Below are 20,142 nucleotides of genomic sequence, written 5' to 3'. Positions count from 1 at the left end.
CAAGAATACATTGGGTTCTGGTTTTATAGGACAAAATATCACACCTACGTCAATACAGTTCAAAAATACATGGTGACAGATGGGCAAAAGTTCAACTCGTGCAGACAAGGGTACATCACGTACATATAACCTTACACCGACATATAACTTCTCCTTTCTACATTACTTGCCTTTTAAGGTAATAACTTCAGGTCTTAGCATCTCTGAGAGCTAATAATGGACCCTCGTCATTAATCACTAAGTAGAGTACTTTGCAGCCAGTCTCAAACTGAAGCAGAAGACGCTTAGGCCTTCGCTCAGACCTGCTACTAGATTAATATGTGTATCATAAGCGTGCATGCAATTAACCTGCTATGTTCTCATCTCCCCTCAGCATGTATCATCTGGACACTTTCACCAGTGAAGCTTAAAACCTTCTAGAATGGAACATCAACTCTAACCAAGCACATTTATGCATTGTGTATAAAATGAACTCAACCTATAAAAATAGAAAGGTCAATGTGATGACAGACATATTCAATGCAATATAAACCCTGTAGGAAATATTACTGATAAATGATACTGTGAAACATGTTATTAATACATTCTTCATAAGGCAAATTATATGGTAGCAATAAAAGAATCTCTGAATCCCAACACAACTACAGGGGGATCACACTCCTCAGCCTCCCTGGGAAAGTCTATGCCAGGGTGCTGGAAAGGAGAGTTCGTCCACTAGTCGAACCTCGGATACAGGAGGAACAATGCGGTTTTCGTCCTGGTCGCGGAACACTGGACCAGCTCTTTATCCTCTCGAGGATACTTGAGGGTGCATGAGAGTTTGCCCAACCAGTCTACATGTGTTTTGTGGACTTGGAGAAGGCATTCGACCGTGTCCCTCGGGGTGTCCTGTGGGAGGTGTTGCGGGAGTATGGGGTGTCTGGCCCATTGCTACGGGCCATTCGATCCCTATACAACCGTTGTAAGAGCTTGGTTCGCATTGCCGGCAATAAGTCGGACTCGTTCCCGGTGGGTGATGGGCTCCGCCAGGGCTGCTCTTTGTCTCCGGTTCTGTTCATAATTTTTATGGACAGGATTTCTAGGCGCAGCCAAGTGGCGGAGGGCTTTCGCTTTGGTGGCCTCAGAATCTCATCTCTGATTTTTGCAGATGATGTGGTTCTGTTGGCTTCATCGGGTGATGGCCTCCAGCTCGCACTGGAATGGTTCGCAGCTGAGTGTGAAGCAGCGGGAATGAGGATCAGCACCTCCAAATCTGAGGCCATGGTTCTCAGCCGGAAAAGGGTGGAGTGCCCACTCCGGGTCGGGGATGAGTTCCTGCCCCAAGTGGAGGAGTTCAAGTATCTCGGGGTCTTGTTCGCGAGTGATGGGAGAAGGGAGCCGGAGATCGACAGACGGATTGGGGTGTTCCGGGCATATGACACCGGGAGGAGGCCCCGAGGCAGACCCAGGACACGCTGGAGAGATTATATCTCTCAGCTGGCCTGGGAACGCCTTGGTGTTCCCCCGGATAAGCTGGAGGACGTGGCTGGGGAGAGAGAGGTCTGGGCCTCTTTACTTAGGCTGCTGCCCCCGCGACCCGGCCTCGGATAAAGCGGATGAAGATGGATGGATGAATGGATAAATACTACAGTATGTCAAGCAATGGGGATATATGATCAGATTTCAAAAAGTACAGAATTATGGTGTCATTAATTAATGTACAGAGAGAAATTTACATATAAATTAAGAAAAAAAGCCAAATAAAAGTAGGTAACAGTTCAATTACTATTACTATTTTTCCAAAATAATAATTAAAAAAACTCTATATAAATAAATACATACTACTGAAAAAATAAATACAAACTAATAACACTGATCCTTATATTTATACATGCAACATGTTTATTGAAAAAAAAGAAACATTAAGCATTGTTAACTGATCTTTGTGATAAACTGAGATATAACACACAGGGATGCCTGCACTAACCAGCCATTTACAACAGAATATTTCATACAATATTTTGTTTACTTTAAACCTAAAACACTTTGAAATAAACCTGTTTAATCAACTTGCACATATATCAGCTCATCTACCTTGAACATGAAGACACAGCAAGGCAAAGAAATGAAATATCAATTTGTGATGATTTCTGAATGGTATATAGATGAATTTTACAACAGTACTTAAAAACTCATGCAGAATCCTTTTTAAAATCAAATTCTTCGTCAAAAACATGAAAAAAAATGTTGTTTTCATTTAACGTTCGTGCTGGATCGAGCAAATATGACATATATGACAAATATATGTCATATTATGACAAATGTAACAAAGAATATTAGTAAAATTAGTCTAGTCCAAATATATGTTTGCCTTAGACAAGGCAAACATGACTAAATGTTTCTGAATCAAGTGCCTTCAGAAAGACTTGTATTTATATTGCTGCATCTGTTTTGAATATTTTTGAATTATTTTAAATAAGGAAATCTAACCTTAATGGAAATCATTTCCCTTTCAAATGAATTAAACTCAAGATTCTGTTTCGTATTTTGGTGAGTTTAAATCCATACATGAGAGGATTCATAACTGGAGGGATGATGAGAAATTCAAGAGCGATGAAGTTTTGGAGGCTTTGGGATAAATCTCTGGAGCCAAAGCGCAAGTACATCGAATCAAAAGCCATTACAGTGACATTTATGATCACAGAAGTCAGATGGGGCACACAGGTCTGCGTAAACTTTACTCTGTCCTCTCTGGACCTCACACATGTTTTAATAAGATATATGTAAGTCCAAATTATGAAAAGCCAATGAGACAGATAAACGACAAGTATCACATATGCACTTATGTTATTTGAAAAAGTGTCAGCTTCAGGACAAGCAAGTTTAACAATTAACCAGTTTAGACATAAGACTCTCTGAATGTTTATACCACATAACTTGAGTCTTGCTGTAAGCACTACATTGATGGCAAAAATGCAGAAAGGTGTCAGCCAGGAGAAACACACCAGCTGTGAAAGCCTCCTCTTAGTCATGAAAGAGTGGTAGTGCAGAGGTCGACATATAGCCATATACCTGTCAAAGGCCATGACAGTTAAAATAGACAAATTACAGCAAGCAAATTAATACATGATAAAAGCTTGTAAAAGGCACCCTTCATAGGAGATTCTGTGAGAAGACGATAGTAAATCTGAAAGGAATTTTGGGTAGAAACCTGTGGTCCCATAAAGCGCATTAATGCAAAGGCTACTCAGGAAAATGTACATAGGTTCATGGAGGCTTTCATCCAAGACAATGAGCAGCACAAGAGAAATATTGAAGAACAAAATCCCACAGTAATACAGTAAAGTAACTGAGAAGAGGGGTACTGTGAAATTCATCGTCTCATTAAATCCTGACAGAATGAAACTTCTTTCATTAGACTGATTATCCATGATCAGAGGGCACATCTACCTTTTTAAAATAACAACATAACAGAGCACTGAGCTGCTGCTTCTGTACCTGACTAATGTCTGCTGTCCCTCTTCACCTCCCATTAATTATAGAATAAAATAAAATACTATATACAGTACAATAAATAGAATAAAATATACATTAGGATAGAAATAGAATGCAAATGCTTTATACAACTGAGTAAAAATACAACTTTGTCAGAAAAAGAGTATTGCACTCAGTGTGTGTGGATGTGTGTGTTTGATCAGTTAAAGTCTTTGTTGTGGAGTCTGACAGCAGTGAGGAGGAAAGACCTGCGAAATCTCTCCGTCCCACACCGTGTGTGCCGCAGCCTGCCACTGAAGGAGCTGCTCAGTGCTGTCACAGTCTCCTGCATGGGGTGGGAGATGTTGTCCAGCAGGGATGAGTGTATGTTTCTGTTCTGTGTCCTGTTTGTTTCTATATGTGTCTTTCTGGCTGCTGTTACAACCAAATTTCCCCTTGTGGGACAATTAAAGGATTATTCTATTCTATTCTAATGCTGTTTCTATCAAACTATTTTTCTCCTACAGTTACACAGAGGCCTGACAACAATATTATACATTCAAATTATAATGCAGCAACCTAATGTTATCACATCATATCACAACTCCACACTGTGTATTTAAGCCCTCAGTTCCCAGTCTTGTCATTCCGTCCATTCCTCATGTGTGTTTTCAGTTCAGTCCATCCAGTGTTATGAAATCAGTTTTACCCCGGTTCTTTTATTAATCGAAACTTCCAGAGACGCCACCGGAACTCAGTAGTCATTTCACAAAACCTGTATTCATCTTTATTCATCTTCAAGCATGCATTTCTAGAAGGGAAGACGAGGCCCGTGTGTCCCTCTGCAAGAAATCTTCACTCCTTTGTCTGTGAAACACAGTTTTGTAGGGGCGACCCTATCATAAAACCCCCCACGGTGTGCTGCAAACTCTGTGTCTTTGTCTATGTGCACGAGCACATGAATGCCTACATGTGCGCGTTCCCACGTGTCTATGTGAGTGCTCGTGTGTGACTGTGTACGCATACCTGTGTGTATGTGTGAGTGCACATGAGTGAGTGTGCGTGTGGATGTCTGAGTGAACATGAGTGAGTGTGCATGTGGATGTGTGTGCGTGACAGTTAAAACACTGTGGGTGTAGGTGACTCCCTAGGTCATAAAACCATGTCCCTTCCAGACCACAGTTATCCAGTTACAAATGTTGAGACCCCCACCCAAACATTCTCTGGGGAATTTCCACTCAGCATTAACTCCTCTCTGTTTTACTTTCACAGTTCAAGTGGGGGAGGGGTCTCCTACAATCTACTCCTAAGTTCACGACACAGTGAGGCCTTTATTATATTGACGGCAGTGTCAGTATCTCTACAATAGTTCTACATTCTATGTTAACACATTTCTAAACTCTAAAATAAGCTAAACACTCCTACAAATCCCCCTTTTTATCTGCCCTATGGCAGATAAAACTAAACTAAATCTCTCACCATAATGTTTTCATACTGTGACTCCCCATTTCCCAAAAGTGGCATCATGGTGTCTGCCTTTGTATCAGATTCTCCCACAGCACGATTGATGAGTCTTATGAACAAGGCTCTGATACAAAGCACACAACACCCACACGTCACTAATACTGCAATAAAAACAGACAAAGAAACCATAATTGACATAATGAAATCTTTCCATTGCCCAAAGACAGAGGTCATCCACGCTTCCAGCGGGTCATCTAATCCCGAATGCTCATACATTGCGGTGGACAAAATCTTTAGGCCTTCCAGAACTCGGGTCACAGAGCCGTCGGGAACTGTGTTATTTGGAATGAAAGTACAATACATATCCCCAAACATCGCACAAACGCCCCCTTTTTCTCCCAACAACATATCTAACGCCATCCGATTTTGTACTGCCATTAAAGATGTTGGACTCAACTGTTCAGCAAGCACTTGCATTTAATGACAGCACAAAGATCAAATGTATACGAGATTGTGGACCCTTTAACGTAGTCCAACTCTATACCGCCATAATAATCAAAACACTCATCTGATTTACCTGTTTCACTACGTTTGGTTTGCTTCACCGTGGCCTGTGACGTTGGAGTCGCTGGAATGGATTCAGGTCTGTCTCTGGGCAATTCACTTATAAAAAAAAAAATCATAGTTACAATAACCACAGTCACACCTAACACTACCGTTTCTCTCCAATTCCGCCTCAACCAGCCTAGAGAAGTTGACATAAATTAAATGTAGATAAAAGGCTCGTCTGTTTACATCTCTCCCTCACAGAAGGCTTCTCTGCAGAGCATCAAATCTGCATGGCAAAGTGACACACTTTAGGTGATCTTCATCCTTGGGAAAAGTGGTGTCAACTATTTCCCAGTCTCCTAGTATTTGTGCCTCACACAGAATCACAATTCCATCGCTGGAGTTCCTCTGCGCTGTCACTTTTAGAGCTTGGCACGCTCTCTCCATCCCTCAGGTTCTCATGTTCCAACGCTGCTGAAGATTTAAGGCAGAGCACGTCATACACCTTAGTTGTCTTCCTCAGCGTCAACATTGAATCTTTCATTTTATTTAAAATCTTGCTGTGGGAAGTCTCCTCTTGATCTCCTGGAAGCTCAGCAGCACAGCTCTCTGTGTGATGTCTGCTGTGCTGAAGATGATCTCTGATCCTCCTGAAGCCTCTCTCCTGGCCTCAGCTCCCATCTTTTGGACGATCCTCTCAGCCACTCCTTCTCGTCATGGCACCTCACGACATCTACAGATGAAAAAATAACACTCCTCTTGCCTCATGGCTTTCACCATGTGTCAACTCCCCAATGAGACATGCACAAGAATGTTGCACATTCTCTCTAAAACAATCTCCAGGGTTTCCCACTTGGAGCAGCCATACTCCAACCTGTAACCCTGTGTAAAAACATTAACCAGCGGTCACATGTTAAGCTTGTTTAATTCCCAGCTCCACCTGGAGCCTATAACCTGGAAGACAAATCTGTTAAATCAAACTTCACATTTGCAACCAACTATAGATCATAAGAGTGATAAAGTACTCAGCATAACAGACAAGTATCATGTGCAGGTTTTCTCCAATCATTAAATCACTATTATTACCATAATTTGTCCCAAATCATGAATCATCCCAATTTATTCCATAATTTAATCTGTGACTTTCCTTAAACAATGTCACTCCACCCATTTTATCACTATGAGTTCAATAGTGGCAGGCTAATGAGCCCATATTCAACTATTCCATAAACACTGCATCCCTTATTTGTTTTTCTCATGTCACTTGTCCGCTTCTGCTGAATCCTCCACATGCACTCTTAAAGAAAAAACAAACATTAGCAACACACATGGATCGTGTGGTGGGCAGGCGTCGGCCATCCACATTCCAGAGGTGCTGTAAAAGGCCATAAAATTAAGCCTGCTGTAAAAAGAATGACACTGGTTTCAACACAGGAAATTTCTCACATTATTCACATCGTCAAAGTAACTTTCAACATTTTCCCAACAACACAGTGTAACAGCATCACCAACTCATAACCTGTAGTAGAGAAACAAACATCCACCAATTGTTCTGTTAGAAATCACATCATCAAATCACATGAAGAACTGTAATGCTGTAGAAAAGAGAATGCAAATGTTAGCGCTGCGCAGGTGTGTACACACTTTCTCACAGTAACTTCTGTGAGCAACACACCCCTGGTAGATTCACAAACATAGAAAATTTAAAAGGTTAAACCGTCACACAACCTCAGATGTTGCTGTCATCTTTCTGCTCCTGTAAAAGGAAACAGATAAATTTATCCACCCTTTTATCCTGTCTAGGTGGAGGTTAACCTTGAGTCGTGGTCAAGTCTTGTCAGATTTTACCAGTCAGTCAGTTTGTTTTTATTTCCATTCATTCATTCATCCATTCTTTCTTTCTTTGCTGATAGTGGAACCTATCGTCGCATTTAGTTTCCACTCTCAGCAAAATGACGTCATTTCAAAAGAAAAGAACTTTAGATCGGATTACTACGCTGAATCCTTTTTAGGCAGGGACTCTCATTTTCTAATTGTCCCAAATAAGTGGCTTTCTCCAGAGCCCATTTTAATGTGGAGAAACTCACTTGCAACAATTTTCTCGACGACGTGTAGCACTTTTAATTCTCGACATGCAGATCTGCTTAAAGAAAAGAGATTCACAAACAGAAATCAGTGCACTGTTCAAAAAATAAAAATAAACTGAAAAATGACAAATAAAACTGAAAAACAAAAGAAAATAAAAAATACAGAAGCCCGGTCTTAAGACTTGTCACAGAATATTCTTTCTCTTATAGGTGAGAAAACACCAAATCTAAAACATGGTGCCATGGTAAAACCTTCCCCATACTTCAGAAACAAAAACAAAACAAAACAAAACAAAAAAACCCCCAAAAAATCTGCTAGTTTCACTCATTTAAACTCTGGCTGCAGGATTCTGTTCACCCCTGCTATCATGTTCCCCAAAATAATACAAATTCAGTCATCTATGTATCAGTTCTCAACCCACTCAATAAACCAGACAGGATGACGGTAACAGTGTCACCTACTTAAAATTGTGTTTGATCTTCATTACGTGTGTGTGTGTCTGTGTGTTAGTCGGGTTAATACATTTTCTGTTTTTATGTATCCTTTTATGTACCTTCCCCCTTTTTTCTGAAACAAAACTCCGTTCACTCCAAATTTTGTTTCAGAAACATCTAAATGAAAAACTCTGTCATAGGCAGGCACAGCTAAACCCCAAATGCTTGCAGGTTACCATAGGCAACCACGCTGAGTGTTGTCAACCCCTTCTACAAATACCATCTTTTAATGTGTAACACTTTGTGTATGATTTTTTCTTATCTCTGGTGCATATTATCTGCATGTGTGGTGTCACCTTTCCATTTTTCTAACAGTACACTTGCATACCTCAGTGCTTGTCTTCCTCCCCCTTTTGTGGTGGTCTGGACACTGTGTCAATCCTCCACTTCCAGGCAGTCGCTTGTCTCCCCGGATGCTTTAACCCAATTTGATTCCCCACACTAAAACCGCAGCCTCAGCCCTCTTCTGCTCCTTTTCTTCTCTCCCACTTTTCAGTCCAATGGCAGTCAGTTTTCTTCAGCTTTGTCCCGTGTATCTCTTTGTCCCACTATCTCTTTCATTGCCATCTCACTCCAAACATGGCAAATGTCAAACTCAGACAGTCTTCTCAAAAGTCCTTCACACACAGTGAGGTTGCAGCTTGCTGGAAACGCATCTCCATCCAATCTAGATGGTGGGTCTTCTCTTTCTGATGCCGTTTGCCCATAGTGCTGCTGGAACTCTCTGCTCAGAACTCTGGTATTGTCTCTTGGACTCCTGTCCACTGTTGATGTTCATGCTCGTGCTTCTGAAACTGCACTCTGTGTCTTCAGGGAGAGATTAGCTTCCCTGGAGCTTGCTCGTTCAGGATGAGAACGGGAAGCTACAAAACAATTCAGCCAAAAATTCTGGCTGGGTGTTTCTATTTTTTTTCTAATAATTTTAACCTATAATTTTCTTCCGACTGCTGCCCATGGAGAATTGATCCAGGTCCGTTCCCCACCTGTAATCGACAGACTGAGAGACTTTCATTATTCACTGTGACTGCATATGTTTTCATCACTCCTAAAGCAACACATCTCTACTTATTTTGTTTTGAACTCTACTGACTTTAAACCCCAAAAATGAAATTTTTATTTGGTCTTAACCGCAAACACAAAAACCTTCTTGATGTTGCTGTTAATTATTTTCATCCACAACACTCCAAATTATGTTTTCTTTTGTGTCCAGCAGGGGAAGAAGGTGACCTGTAGTGTCACTGCTTCCCCCAGTTGGAGACAATTTCCCACTCACACTTCCACACTTTTTATTTTCTTTGTTTTCACGATTTTCTTTCTCTTTTTTTATTACCCCATTGTTTTACACCCACACATTAACCTGTTAACTCACTCCTCCAACCTCATTTTCCTTTCACCCCAATGTTAGGTTTGTAGCATAAACCTATTCGCTGGAACGTTAAGACAATATAATTACACTGCTAAGCAAGACACAAATAGGCAAAGTTCTTCATGTTACTCGTGCACGGGAGAGAACCGGACAACCGCTTGACTCCAGTTGGTCTCGTCCGTCCTCCTGTAACACTGCCCTTTTATTGAGGTTACATGAATATGCATAGGTTCATTAACATACGACGCCTACATACAAACAAAGAGTACCTTGCCTGTGTGTGTGTGTGTGTGTGTGTGTGTGTGTGTGTGTGTGTGTGTGTGTGTGTTGCTGATCAAAGGGTTAAACATCCTTGGTCAGGAAGAGGGTAGCCTCCCCCTCACCCTAGATGGTTCATCCTAGATAACACGGTGAGGAAGTCCTGCAGTTCATCTAAACAAAGAGCACTTAGACTAGAACAGACGTAGCTACGTTAATCCTACCATAAAATAATAAGACACGGTATGACCTCTCATGCTCCCAAAGTGCTGTCTAATACACACAAAGTTTGCAGACTATCAAGGATCAAAACCTCTACCAATCTACAACTAATTACAAAACTAAGCATATATAAGTAAATATTTCTAAGCATAAATGACAATCAACAATACAAATCTAACATTTCCCCCCTTTTTGACCTTTATGCTTAAAAAAGTTCCCAGGTATGAATACCTCATGTCTGACAGTTTCAATGCAAACATTTTTATACTCAGCATATGTCAAATCACCCTAAATTACTGAAAAGGTACACAGTTCAACAAATGTATTAGCAGTTATCCCATTCATTGAGCTCATCTCATGGCAAACTGCATCTTACGAGCAAACAAAGAAATTGTTAATTTAATAGTGAAAATAAAAAGTAACATTTTCAAAAACATCTCAGCTTGGTGGTGCTTCCTCCGGGTGTGCACATCACATGTCTCTCTGCAGAGTGGTTTAAGCTCTGCAGGGCGTCATGAATGTCTCTTCCAGTTGTTTCCATCACTGTCCATAGGACCAGAGTCCAAATGTATGTAGAATAGACATTCAAACATACCAGTTGGTTTTGTTGTTCGTCAACATGGGTCTCAGCTATTTCCAAGCTGCAGACCTCTCAGCACTCTAGTTTTATGGCCTCTTACCAGCCCCCATCACCTGACTTCAGACCTTCGTCTTGTGAGGGGGATATTTATGACTCCTTAATTGTCCACGCTCTGCAGAAAAAGCTCTCTGTGGAAAGGGTGCTGGGTTCCGTCATCTTACTGCTGTTATGATCCCAGCAGCCTTCAGAGTGTTATCGTATGCACAGTATAGTGGCACAGCATTAGGTGATGTTCATAGGAAACTGCTGTCATCACCACCATAGCTTCTGGTTCCTGTGCTTTCACAGAATCATGATGTCATCCTCAAACTCCTTCTGCGCTGTCGATGGAGCTTGGCACGCTCCCCTCATCCCACGAGTTTTCATGTTCCAACGCTGCTGAAGGTTTAAGGCAGAGCACGTCGTACACCTTAGTTGTCTTCCTCAGCGTCAATATTGAATCTTTCATTTTATTTAAAATCTTGCTGTGGGAAGTCTCCTCTTGATTTCCTGGAAGCTTAGTAGCACAGCTCTCTGTGTGATGTCTGCTGTGCTGAAGATGATCTCTGATCCTCCTGAAGCCTCTCTCCCATCTTGTGGACGATCCTCTCCTCTATTTTGCAGGCAGTTTCATGGTCCTTGCTGTGGCTCCAAGGTCTGATTTCATGATGGGCCCCAACCAGCTTGACCTTTGACCTCAACCACTGCCTGGTCCTGTCAGCTATGCGCTTCTCACTGGGCCTCTGAAGATTTCTCAGGAGATTACTGCTGCACCTGTATTTCCTTGCTAGGAAGACAAACTATTTGGAGAGCATGTCAACAATCATCAAACCACATTCTTTAGTTCAGTGAACTTCACTTATAGGCCATCAAAGCCTCATCTGAACATGGGTGCACCACTTGCATAGGTTTAATATTTGTAAATAAAACGGCTAATCACACAAATCACTGCAACAATAATAGTAAACATTGTTTAATGTTAATCCTTGCACTCCACCTCTTGACGCATGGACATTCCCATGCGTCAACTCACCAAACCTGGATCCCTGTCTTAAAGAAAAAGATTAGCTAGATCATGTCCCAGGCAACATCAGGGCATCTCCTCTGGAGTAGCTCCGTAACCCTGCAATAAAAGATGTTAGCGTGTGTTGCATATTAAGTTTGCTTAACACCTGGCTCTCCCAGGAGCCTGCATACACACCATCACGGCCTGGAAAACAAAATCTGGAAGTGAAATCAAACTTCATACCTGTAAACAATTGTATCATAAGAGTAATAAGCATTCAACATCAGCAAGACAAGTGTCATGTGCAGGTTTTCTCAAAGCAGTAACTACAACTATTACCCTAATTCACCTCAGACATGGATTATCCCATGTACTCTGTTAACATTAATGTAATCAGTGACTTCTCTTAAGCAAAGTCACTCCACTCATATATTATTATTATTATGGGTTCAAAAGTGGCCAGCAAATGAGCCCATAATAAACTATTCCATAAATACCGTAATCTCTTATTTGTTTTACCCATGTCACTTGTCCGCTTCAGCTGAATCTACTACAGCATTTTCAAAGAAACAAACATTAGCAATACACATTGACTGTAGTCAGACAGAGGTCAGACACAGGTCAACAGGTTCCAGAGGTGCCATAAAAACACCATAAAGTCAACCCTAGCTGTGGAAAGAAGTAACACCAGTTCTCAACACAGGAAATTTCACACATGTTATTCACATTATCAAAGTAACCTTCACATTTTCCCATCAACACAATGCAACAGCATCACCACTCATAACCTGTAAACACAGTTTTCCTCACACATAAACCCAGAAATCTCGTAGTAGAGAAACATTAGCCAGTATTCCTATAAATCACATAATCAAACACATGAAGAACCGTAATGCTGTAAAAACGAAAATGCAAATGTTAGCGCTTGCGCAGGCGTATGCATACTTTGTCACAGATATCTCTGTGAGCACACAAGCTAGTGAATGACGCACACATAGTAAATTCACAGACACAGAAAATGGCATTTAAAATGTTAAATCATCACGCAACCTCGAGTGTTGCTGTCATCTTTCTGCTCCTGTAAAGGGAAGCACACACAGACTCATCTGCACCCCTACCAGGCAGGGGTCAACTTCACACAGTCGTGTTACATCAGTAAAGTCTTGTCAGCTTTTGTCAGCTTTTACCAGTCAGTCAGTTTGTTTTCCTTTCACTCACTCATTCATGCATTCATTCTTTCTTTCTTTGCTGATAGTGGAACCTATCGTCGCATTTAGTTTCCACTCTCAGCAAAATGACGTCATTTCAAAAAGAAAAAGAAGAACTTTAGTTTGGATTACATCGCTGAATCCTTTTGGACTGGGACTGTCATTTAATAATTGTCCCAAATAAGTGGCTTTCTCCAGAGTCCATTTAAATGTGGAGAACTCACTTGGCACAATTTTCTCGACGACGTGTAGCGCTTTTAATTCCCGACGTGCAGATCTGCTTAAAGAACAGAGATTATCAAACAAAACTTTCAGTGCACTGTGAAAGTATCAAAATAAAAAGGCCTTGTTAAGTCATGACACAAGCTCCTCATCTCAGGAGGGTAAATCATACCATTAGCATGGTTTATCATACCATCATACTAATTGGCAGGCTCAACTTCACAACAAAAGAAAAATCATCAGCTAGATTCACTCCAAATCAACCATCAGCTGCACAACACACAACATAATCCTAATGTCTTATTAGCTATGAGTTTAATTACCAGGTCTGTGCTCTTCACTCATTTAGGCCACAGATCTATTTTATTCAATTTTCCTTTTCCCTTCATCATAAAACATGTGACATGCTGTCATGCACTTCACAAAACAGTCTGTTCTGACGTATTCAGAGTTGTGTATCTAAATACAGGATTCACTCGCACATCAAAGCAGGAAACTCAGTGTTTTAGAGTCTCCACTCAACACACAACAACTCCAACACATCTCATTCACTCATACTAGAATTCAGTCACCTTTCATTAATCTAAAACCGATCACTAATTTGCATATCAGCTATTAACCCACTAAGTTGACAGGACGACAGAAAAGCATGTTCAAAATAGTATCACAAAAGACAATTTCCCTCATACAGTAAATTACATGTGCTGCCTCAATCAAGCAGGGAGCTTCTCCCAATTTACCATTTTAACAACTAAATTTATTGTCTGATCACTGGTTGGTCAAACCAGGATTTTTTTTTCCCACAAAAGTTAAACTGTTGTCCTGCAACTTGGAGAGTCAATTTTTTTCTTTAGGATAAATTCAGCATTTGATAACAAGTGTCTGCTAAATTGACACTATTGTAACACTGATGAAAGATAACAAGCTAATTTTCATTACATGTGTTTGTGTTATTAGGCAGGTCTAATGCATGTCTGTGGAGCTGCATCTCCAGCAGAGCATGTTCTTAAAGCTGCCTTTCCTACACACTTCTCTGCTATTATTTAATCATTTCTTAACTAATGTGCTATGAGTCTTCATGAGTCATTTTGTGTTTGGAATTGTTAGTAGGGTTAATGCATGTTCTGCTTGTGTGTGTGTGATTTTGTATATGTTTCTATTTTCGCAATGTTTCAGACTCCGTCTCAATTTTCCAACTTAAGCAGTCAGTTTTGTTTTTCCCCAGGTTTGCTAACCCAAATTTTGATTTCCCACATTAAATAATTCCTATGTGTTCTCACCTAGTCTTCTCACTCTGTTGTCCTCTCACACTTCAACAGTCCAACAGCCGGCAGTTCTCCTTCAGCTTTGTCCTGTGTCCCACTGTCTCTTCTTGCCATTTTACTCCACAGGTGGCAAATGTCAAACTCCAACTGTTCAGTTCTCCTCAAACGTTTTCTTCACATGCACAGTGAAGTCACAGCCACTCTCACTATTGTCCTCTGATGCGGTTGACTTCGTGCTAGTGGCTGAAGTGCTGCTGCTGCTGCCTTCCTGGGCGACTTCTTAGCAGCTGCTGCCGGTTTCTTGGCTTTGGCCGCGGCGGGCGTCTTAGCTTTGGTCTCAGTAACCCTGTTCATCTTGAAGGATCCGGAGGCCCCGGTGCCCTTGGTCTGCACCAGAGTGCCCTTCGCCACCAGACTCTTGATGGCGGTCTTGACACGGGCCTTGTTCTTGTCCACATCGTAGCCTCCGGCAGCCAGAGCCTTCTTGAGGGCGGGCACGGACAGGCCGTTGCGCTCCTTGGAAGCGGCCACGGCTTTCACAATCAGCTCGCCCACGCTGAGGCTGACCTTCTTGGGCTTGGAAGTCATCGTCTTCTTCTTCTTGGCCTGAACCTCGGTGCAGGGCGTGTTTATGATGGAGCCTTTCCCACCACAGCGCTGGCACGTTGAACGCATCATGAAGGGTCCATTTCTTTCATGTCGCTAGCCAGCATGCTAGCTGCATGTGGCTTGCCCGAGTCACTCAGTCCTTTTTGAGCATTTCAACATGCTGCCACCGCCATCTTGCTCGCCCCTCCGTGGAATTCATCCAATCAGACAGGAAGATGGGTTTGCTTTCTTCTGCTGCTGTTTATCCACATTGCTGCTGCTTTGCTGGGACTTTTTGTGCTCAGGACTTGCTGCTGTCTCTTTATCATGGAGCTGCATTCCTTATCTTCAGGGAGGAGTGAGCTCGCTTGTGAGGTTGAGAAACACATGGCACTGTAAATAAGTCAGCCAGAAACTTGGCCTGCATGTTTCCAATGATGTTAAACTATAACTTTCTTCCGACCGCTGCATGTGGAAAATTGATTCAGGTCTGCTTTTCACCTGAAAGTGACAAACTAAGACATTTCATTATTATCATCACTGCTTAATCAACACATATCTCTCTCTCTCTCTCGCTCTGTGTTTTTGTGAACAGTCCTTTCTTAAAAGCAGAAAATGAAATTATAGTTGTTTTTTTTGGTTGATCAACACAAAACCTTTTTCCTATGATTATTTTTTCTACAATATAAATTCTCCCTCTTATTCACTCTTTTTTTTTTTTTATTTTTTTTTTTTATTTTTTATTTACAATAGCTGGTGACCTGCAAAATCACCGCTGTCACTCACAATCAAAGGCAATTACTCTTGCACAGTGCACAAAAACACTGTGATGTCAGACACATTCACACTCACTTTGTCATCTGCAAAAATAAATCACATGGCTGATGATATGTGCCATGGTGATCCGTAAATATGATCACCAGTTTATTTAACTATTTTTCAACCCAACAAACAAATAATCAAAAACATGATGCTGATGTTATGAACACTCTACACACAAGTCAAGATGCAGGAAAACTGCTCATGGAAACGTTGCACACTCCAGTTATCACAGTTATCATAGCGCTGTTTCCCTCTCTTAGAGTAGTTCTCAGACAGCTCTCGATCTGATAATGTGTAGCCTGCTCATCAGCTCAGAAGAAAAAAAAAACTGCAACGCAACATCACACAGTAGTTGCTCTGCCCACAGTGGCAAAGTCTTACACTTTCATATTCAACTCAGCTTCTCCATCATGTACTTTTAGATGTTTCATACAGGGTTCAGCATATTAGTTGTTTTCACAGGTGTGCTCTACATCTCAACAATGGTTCATAATAAGACGACAGTCTTCCACACAGGTCAAGTGCCTCTATGCACTTCATTAGTTTAAATATTTATCTATATCACTTCACCTCACATGTCATCGTACTGAATTTAAGCAACCACAAGCGTAATGTAGATGACTTTTAACAACTATCCACCTCAATTACGTCTATGGTCTGGCACACAGGCTGAAGAGTTAACGTTTTGTGTCAGCAAGGGGTGGGGGGACAGCCACCCACCAGAGCATAGCTGCTGATGTGGGCTGGCCTTCTCCACACGCTCTTCAAGGCTGGTGTGTTTTCTGAAAACTTCTAACATTTTAATCTCTTCCATTTTTAAGCCTGCGATTAACCGCACGGCTCAGGTCCGCATGAACCCGCGCAGCTGTGGAGCCGTCGCTCCCTCTCTTTTTTACATAAATACTTTGTGCTGCCAGGAGCAAAGTCCAGCACAAACGTCTGTCTCCGTCCGACTCACTCTTGGTTGCTTAGAAACCCATGATAACAACAACAGTCGGTGTCACAGACCACATGTTCTGCTCCGCACACACTCACACACAACAACAACAACAACGACGACGACAATGACAAAAACAACACAAAATAGGCCTATCGTCCAGCACAGTCTGGACCCCGCGGAACTTCTCAACGCCCCACAAAGTGGCGGAGAACTCACCTCTAGCCACACAAAGTAGCGAGGAACCTCTTGCTCCACAAAGTAGCAAGGAACCCGGGTATCGCTACACAAAGTAGCGAACTTCTCAACGCCTCACACAGTGGCGGAGACTGCACAACGACACGGTTATAGAGTCGGCCTCTTCTCAACGCCTCACACAGTGGCGGAGACTGCACAACGACACGGTTATAGAGTCGGCCTCTTCTCAACGCCTCACACAGTGGCGGAGACTGCACAACGACACGGTTATAGAGTCGGCCTCTTTAAACTTACTTGGCGTTGCTTAGAGTGTAATATCAGCCCGAATCCCGCCGACCGTCATTCATCGAGGAGAAAAGACAGACCGCGAATCCACAGGAACTTCCTGGCTGACGTCAGGCTTTCAGCGTGCCTCTCCTCCCCTCGGTGAATGCGATTCCAGGGCTCCGGCATCGAAGGACCAATTAATGTTAGGTTTGTAGCATAAACCTATTCGCTGGAACGTTAAGACAATATAATTACACTGCTAAGCAAGACACAAATAGGCAAAGTTCTTCATGTTACTCGTGCACGGGAGAGAACCGGACAACCGCTTGACTCCAGTTGGTCTCGTCCGTCCTCCTGTAACACTGCCCTTTTATTGAGGTTACATGAATATGCATAGGTTCATTAACATACGACGCCTACATACAAACAAAGAGTACCTTGCCTGTGTGTGTGTGTGTGTGTGTGTGTGTGTGTGTGTGTGTGTGTGTGTGTGTGTGTGTGTGTGTGTGTGTGTGTGTGTGTGTGTTGCTGATCAAAGGGTTAAACATCCTTGGTCAGGAAGAGGGTAGCCTCCCCCTCACCCTAGATGGTTCATCCTAGATAACACGGTGAGGAAGTCCTGCAGTTCATCTAAACAAAGAGCACTTAGACTAGAACAGACGTAGCTACGTTAATCCTACCATAAAATAATAAGACACGGTATGACCTCTCATGCTCCCAAAGTGCTGTCTAATACACACAAAGTTTGCAGACTATCAAGGATCAAAACCTCTACCAATCTACAACTAATTACAAAACTAAGCATATATAAGTAAATATTTCTAAGCATAAATGACAATCAACAATACAAATCTAACACCCAACAGCTCTCATACCGTCAACAATCAAATTCTCCATTCATCCTTGAGTACTTGATCACCTTTAAATGGCACTGTTAATTTTATCAATTTATTTATCATTACTTTAACACTAATCCACTGTTTATTTTTTATTTACTTTAGTTCATTTTTCTCCTATTTGATCACTATGATTTCTTGACTATTTATTATTTCACAAAAAATCAACTAATGTACTTTGTCTCCCTCTTTGTCATCAATTCACACACACTCACAGGCTGGTCACTAGCCCTCACCTTTTCTTTCTCTCTCACACACACGCACATTTTACTCTTCGTTCGTTCTACCTGTGAACCCGCCCCTCGAGGCTGGCTCACACACACCTCATGCTTCTAGCAGTCCCATTCAAACTTTCTGCGAGACACTTCTGCTGATTCAGGACAACGCCCTAATCAGAAAAAAGAGCGGGTGCCGTCCGCTCTTATACACCTCAACCTAACTAGGATAATTTAGGCTCACGATCTTCAGATCGCGCCACATTTTCCTCACGAATTATTCAAAATGCGCCACAGACTGGATACCGCAGTTTCTCTTCCCCATAAAAATAAAACCAAATTAAAACCCCCAATTGACTTCACAGTTTGCAACAATTCGCGACACGGTCTCCTGCCGCAATTTCTGCACACCATACACACTTTTAGACACAAATTCTTTTTGTTACTTTAATTGACTCCCGTACTTCAGACAAGACGCCGACTCTAACGGCACTTTCACACACACTACACCGTCCTCCTTCTGCATCAGGCACTGGTTACACTCAGCTCGGAATCTAACCGGCGAAAGCAACCGATCCTGCTTTTATGCATACTTCAGACTGTGACAGGGAACTCTCCCCGACTTAGTTATTTAAGGAGCCACGAATCCCCAGGTCACCACCCTGGATCTCCTGCCTACAGGTCCTAGCCCCGCGTCCGAGACTAGGTGGGGTAACCAAACCCGTGACACACACAGCCCTCAGCTGGCGACGAGACCTTTCAGCCCCGCTTTCTAACTAATAGTAACACAAGTTTCCTGCTTTAACGCACGGGGACGGATCACACACTGCCACTTTTTCCTAATAACTAAAGACGGATCACACACCGCCACGGATGAAACACCGATGCTATTATTTACACTGAGATACATTCAACTTAGCGAACAGATAATTTAGGCTTTAAACAATATGCACAGGGCAGCACGGTGGCACAGTGGTTAGCACTGTTGCCGCACAGCAAGAAGGTCCTGAGTTCAATTCCACCATCAGGCCGGGGTCTTTCTGTGTGGAGTTTGCATGTTCTCCCCGTGTTTGCGTGGGTTCTCTCCGGGTACTCCGGCTTCCTCCCACCGTCCAAAGACATGCAGCTTGTGGGGATAGGTTAATTGGATAATCCAAATTGCCATTAGGTGTGAATGTGCGAGTGAATGTGAGTGTGAATGGTTGTCTGTCCCTATGTGTTAGCCCTGCGACAGACTGGCGACCTGTCCAGGGTGTACCCCGCCTTTCACCCTATGACAGCTGGGATAGGCTCCAGCGCCCCCCGCGACCCTGAAAAGGATAAGCGGAAGCGAATGGATGGATGGATGGATGGACAATATGCACGGTTCGAAAATAATTAGGTCGTGCTTACCTGTTCGCCTCGTTTCACGATCTCAGCTCTGCCAATTCATCCTCTCTGGGCCTCAAACGAATCCCGGGTTTCGGCACCAAAACTGTTACGAAATTAGTTTTACCCCAGTTCTTTTATTCATCGAAACTTCCAGAGACGCCACCGGAACTCAGTAGTCATTTTACAAAACCTTTATTCATCTTTATTCATCTTCATTTAAGCATGCACTTCTAGAAGGGAAGACGAGGCCCGTGTGTCCCTCTGCAAAAAATCTTCACTCCTTTGTCTGTGAAACACAGTTTTGTAGGGGCGACCCTATCATAAAACCCCCCACGGTGTGCTGCAAACTCTGTGTCTGTGTCTATGTGCACGAGCACATGAATGCCTACATGTGCGCGTTCCCACGTGTCTATGTGAGTGCTCGTGTGTGACTGTGTACGCATACCTGTGTGTATGTGTGAGTGCACATGAGTGAGTGTGCGTGTGGATGTGTGAGTGCACATGAGTGAGTGTGCGTGTGGATGTGTGTGCGTGACAGTTAAAACACTGTGGGTGTAGGTGACTCCCTAGGTCATAAAACCATCTCCCTTCCAGACCACAGTTATCCAGTTACAAATGTTGAGACCCGCACCCA

At 42.4% G+C, this 20,142-nt stretch overlaps 1 protein-coding gene and 1 pseudogene across 2 annotated transcripts; both read right to left on the bottom strand.

Annotated features, from left to right (window-relative positions):
* Window positions 1–2,202: 2,202 nt before the first annotated feature.
* Window positions 2,203–3,410, bottom strand: LOC143413040 (olfactory receptor 4B13-like; annotated as a pseudogene).
* Window positions 3,411–3,588: 178 nt separating this feature from the next.
* Window positions 3,589–17,878, bottom strand: LOC106675992 (histone H1). Of its 2 annotated transcripts, XM_076875184.1 has the most exons (3): window positions 14,230–17,878; window positions 8,377–11,313; window positions 3,593–6,199 (listed from the first exon to the last, which is right to left on the bottom strand). In XM_076875184.1, the coding sequence occupies exon 1, from the start codon at window positions 14,890–14,892 to the stop codon at window positions 14,389–14,391; it is 504 nt and encodes a 167-aa protein (XP_076731299.1). In that variant the 5' UTR covers window positions 14,893–17,878; the 3' UTR covers window positions 3,593–6,199; window positions 8,377–11,313; window positions 14,230–14,388. The 2 variants fall into 2 exon arrangements, with proteins under 2 accessions (XP_076731298.1, XP_076731299.1); XM_076875183.1 differs by having other exon boundaries at window positions 3,589–11,313.
* Between the last annotated feature and the right edge of the window lie 2,264 nt (window positions 17,879–20,142).

This window comes from Maylandia zebra, linkage group LG16 (genome assembly GCF_041146795.1).
Source record: "Maylandia zebra isolate NMK-2024a linkage group LG16, Mzebra_GT3a, whole genome shotgun sequence".
NCBI classification, from domain to species: domain Eukaryota; kingdom Metazoa; phylum Chordata; class Actinopteri; order Cichliformes; family Cichlidae; genus Maylandia; species Maylandia zebra.
The sequence above is the reverse complement of the archived record's forward strand: the minus strand, read 5'-3'. Positions and strand labels throughout refer to the sequence as shown.

Coding starts and splice junctions, on each gene's coding strand:
- LOC106675992 (XM_076875183.1), bottom strand. CDS start 14,892: ATGATGCGTTCAACGTGCCAGCGCTGTGGTGGGAAAGGCTCCATCATA.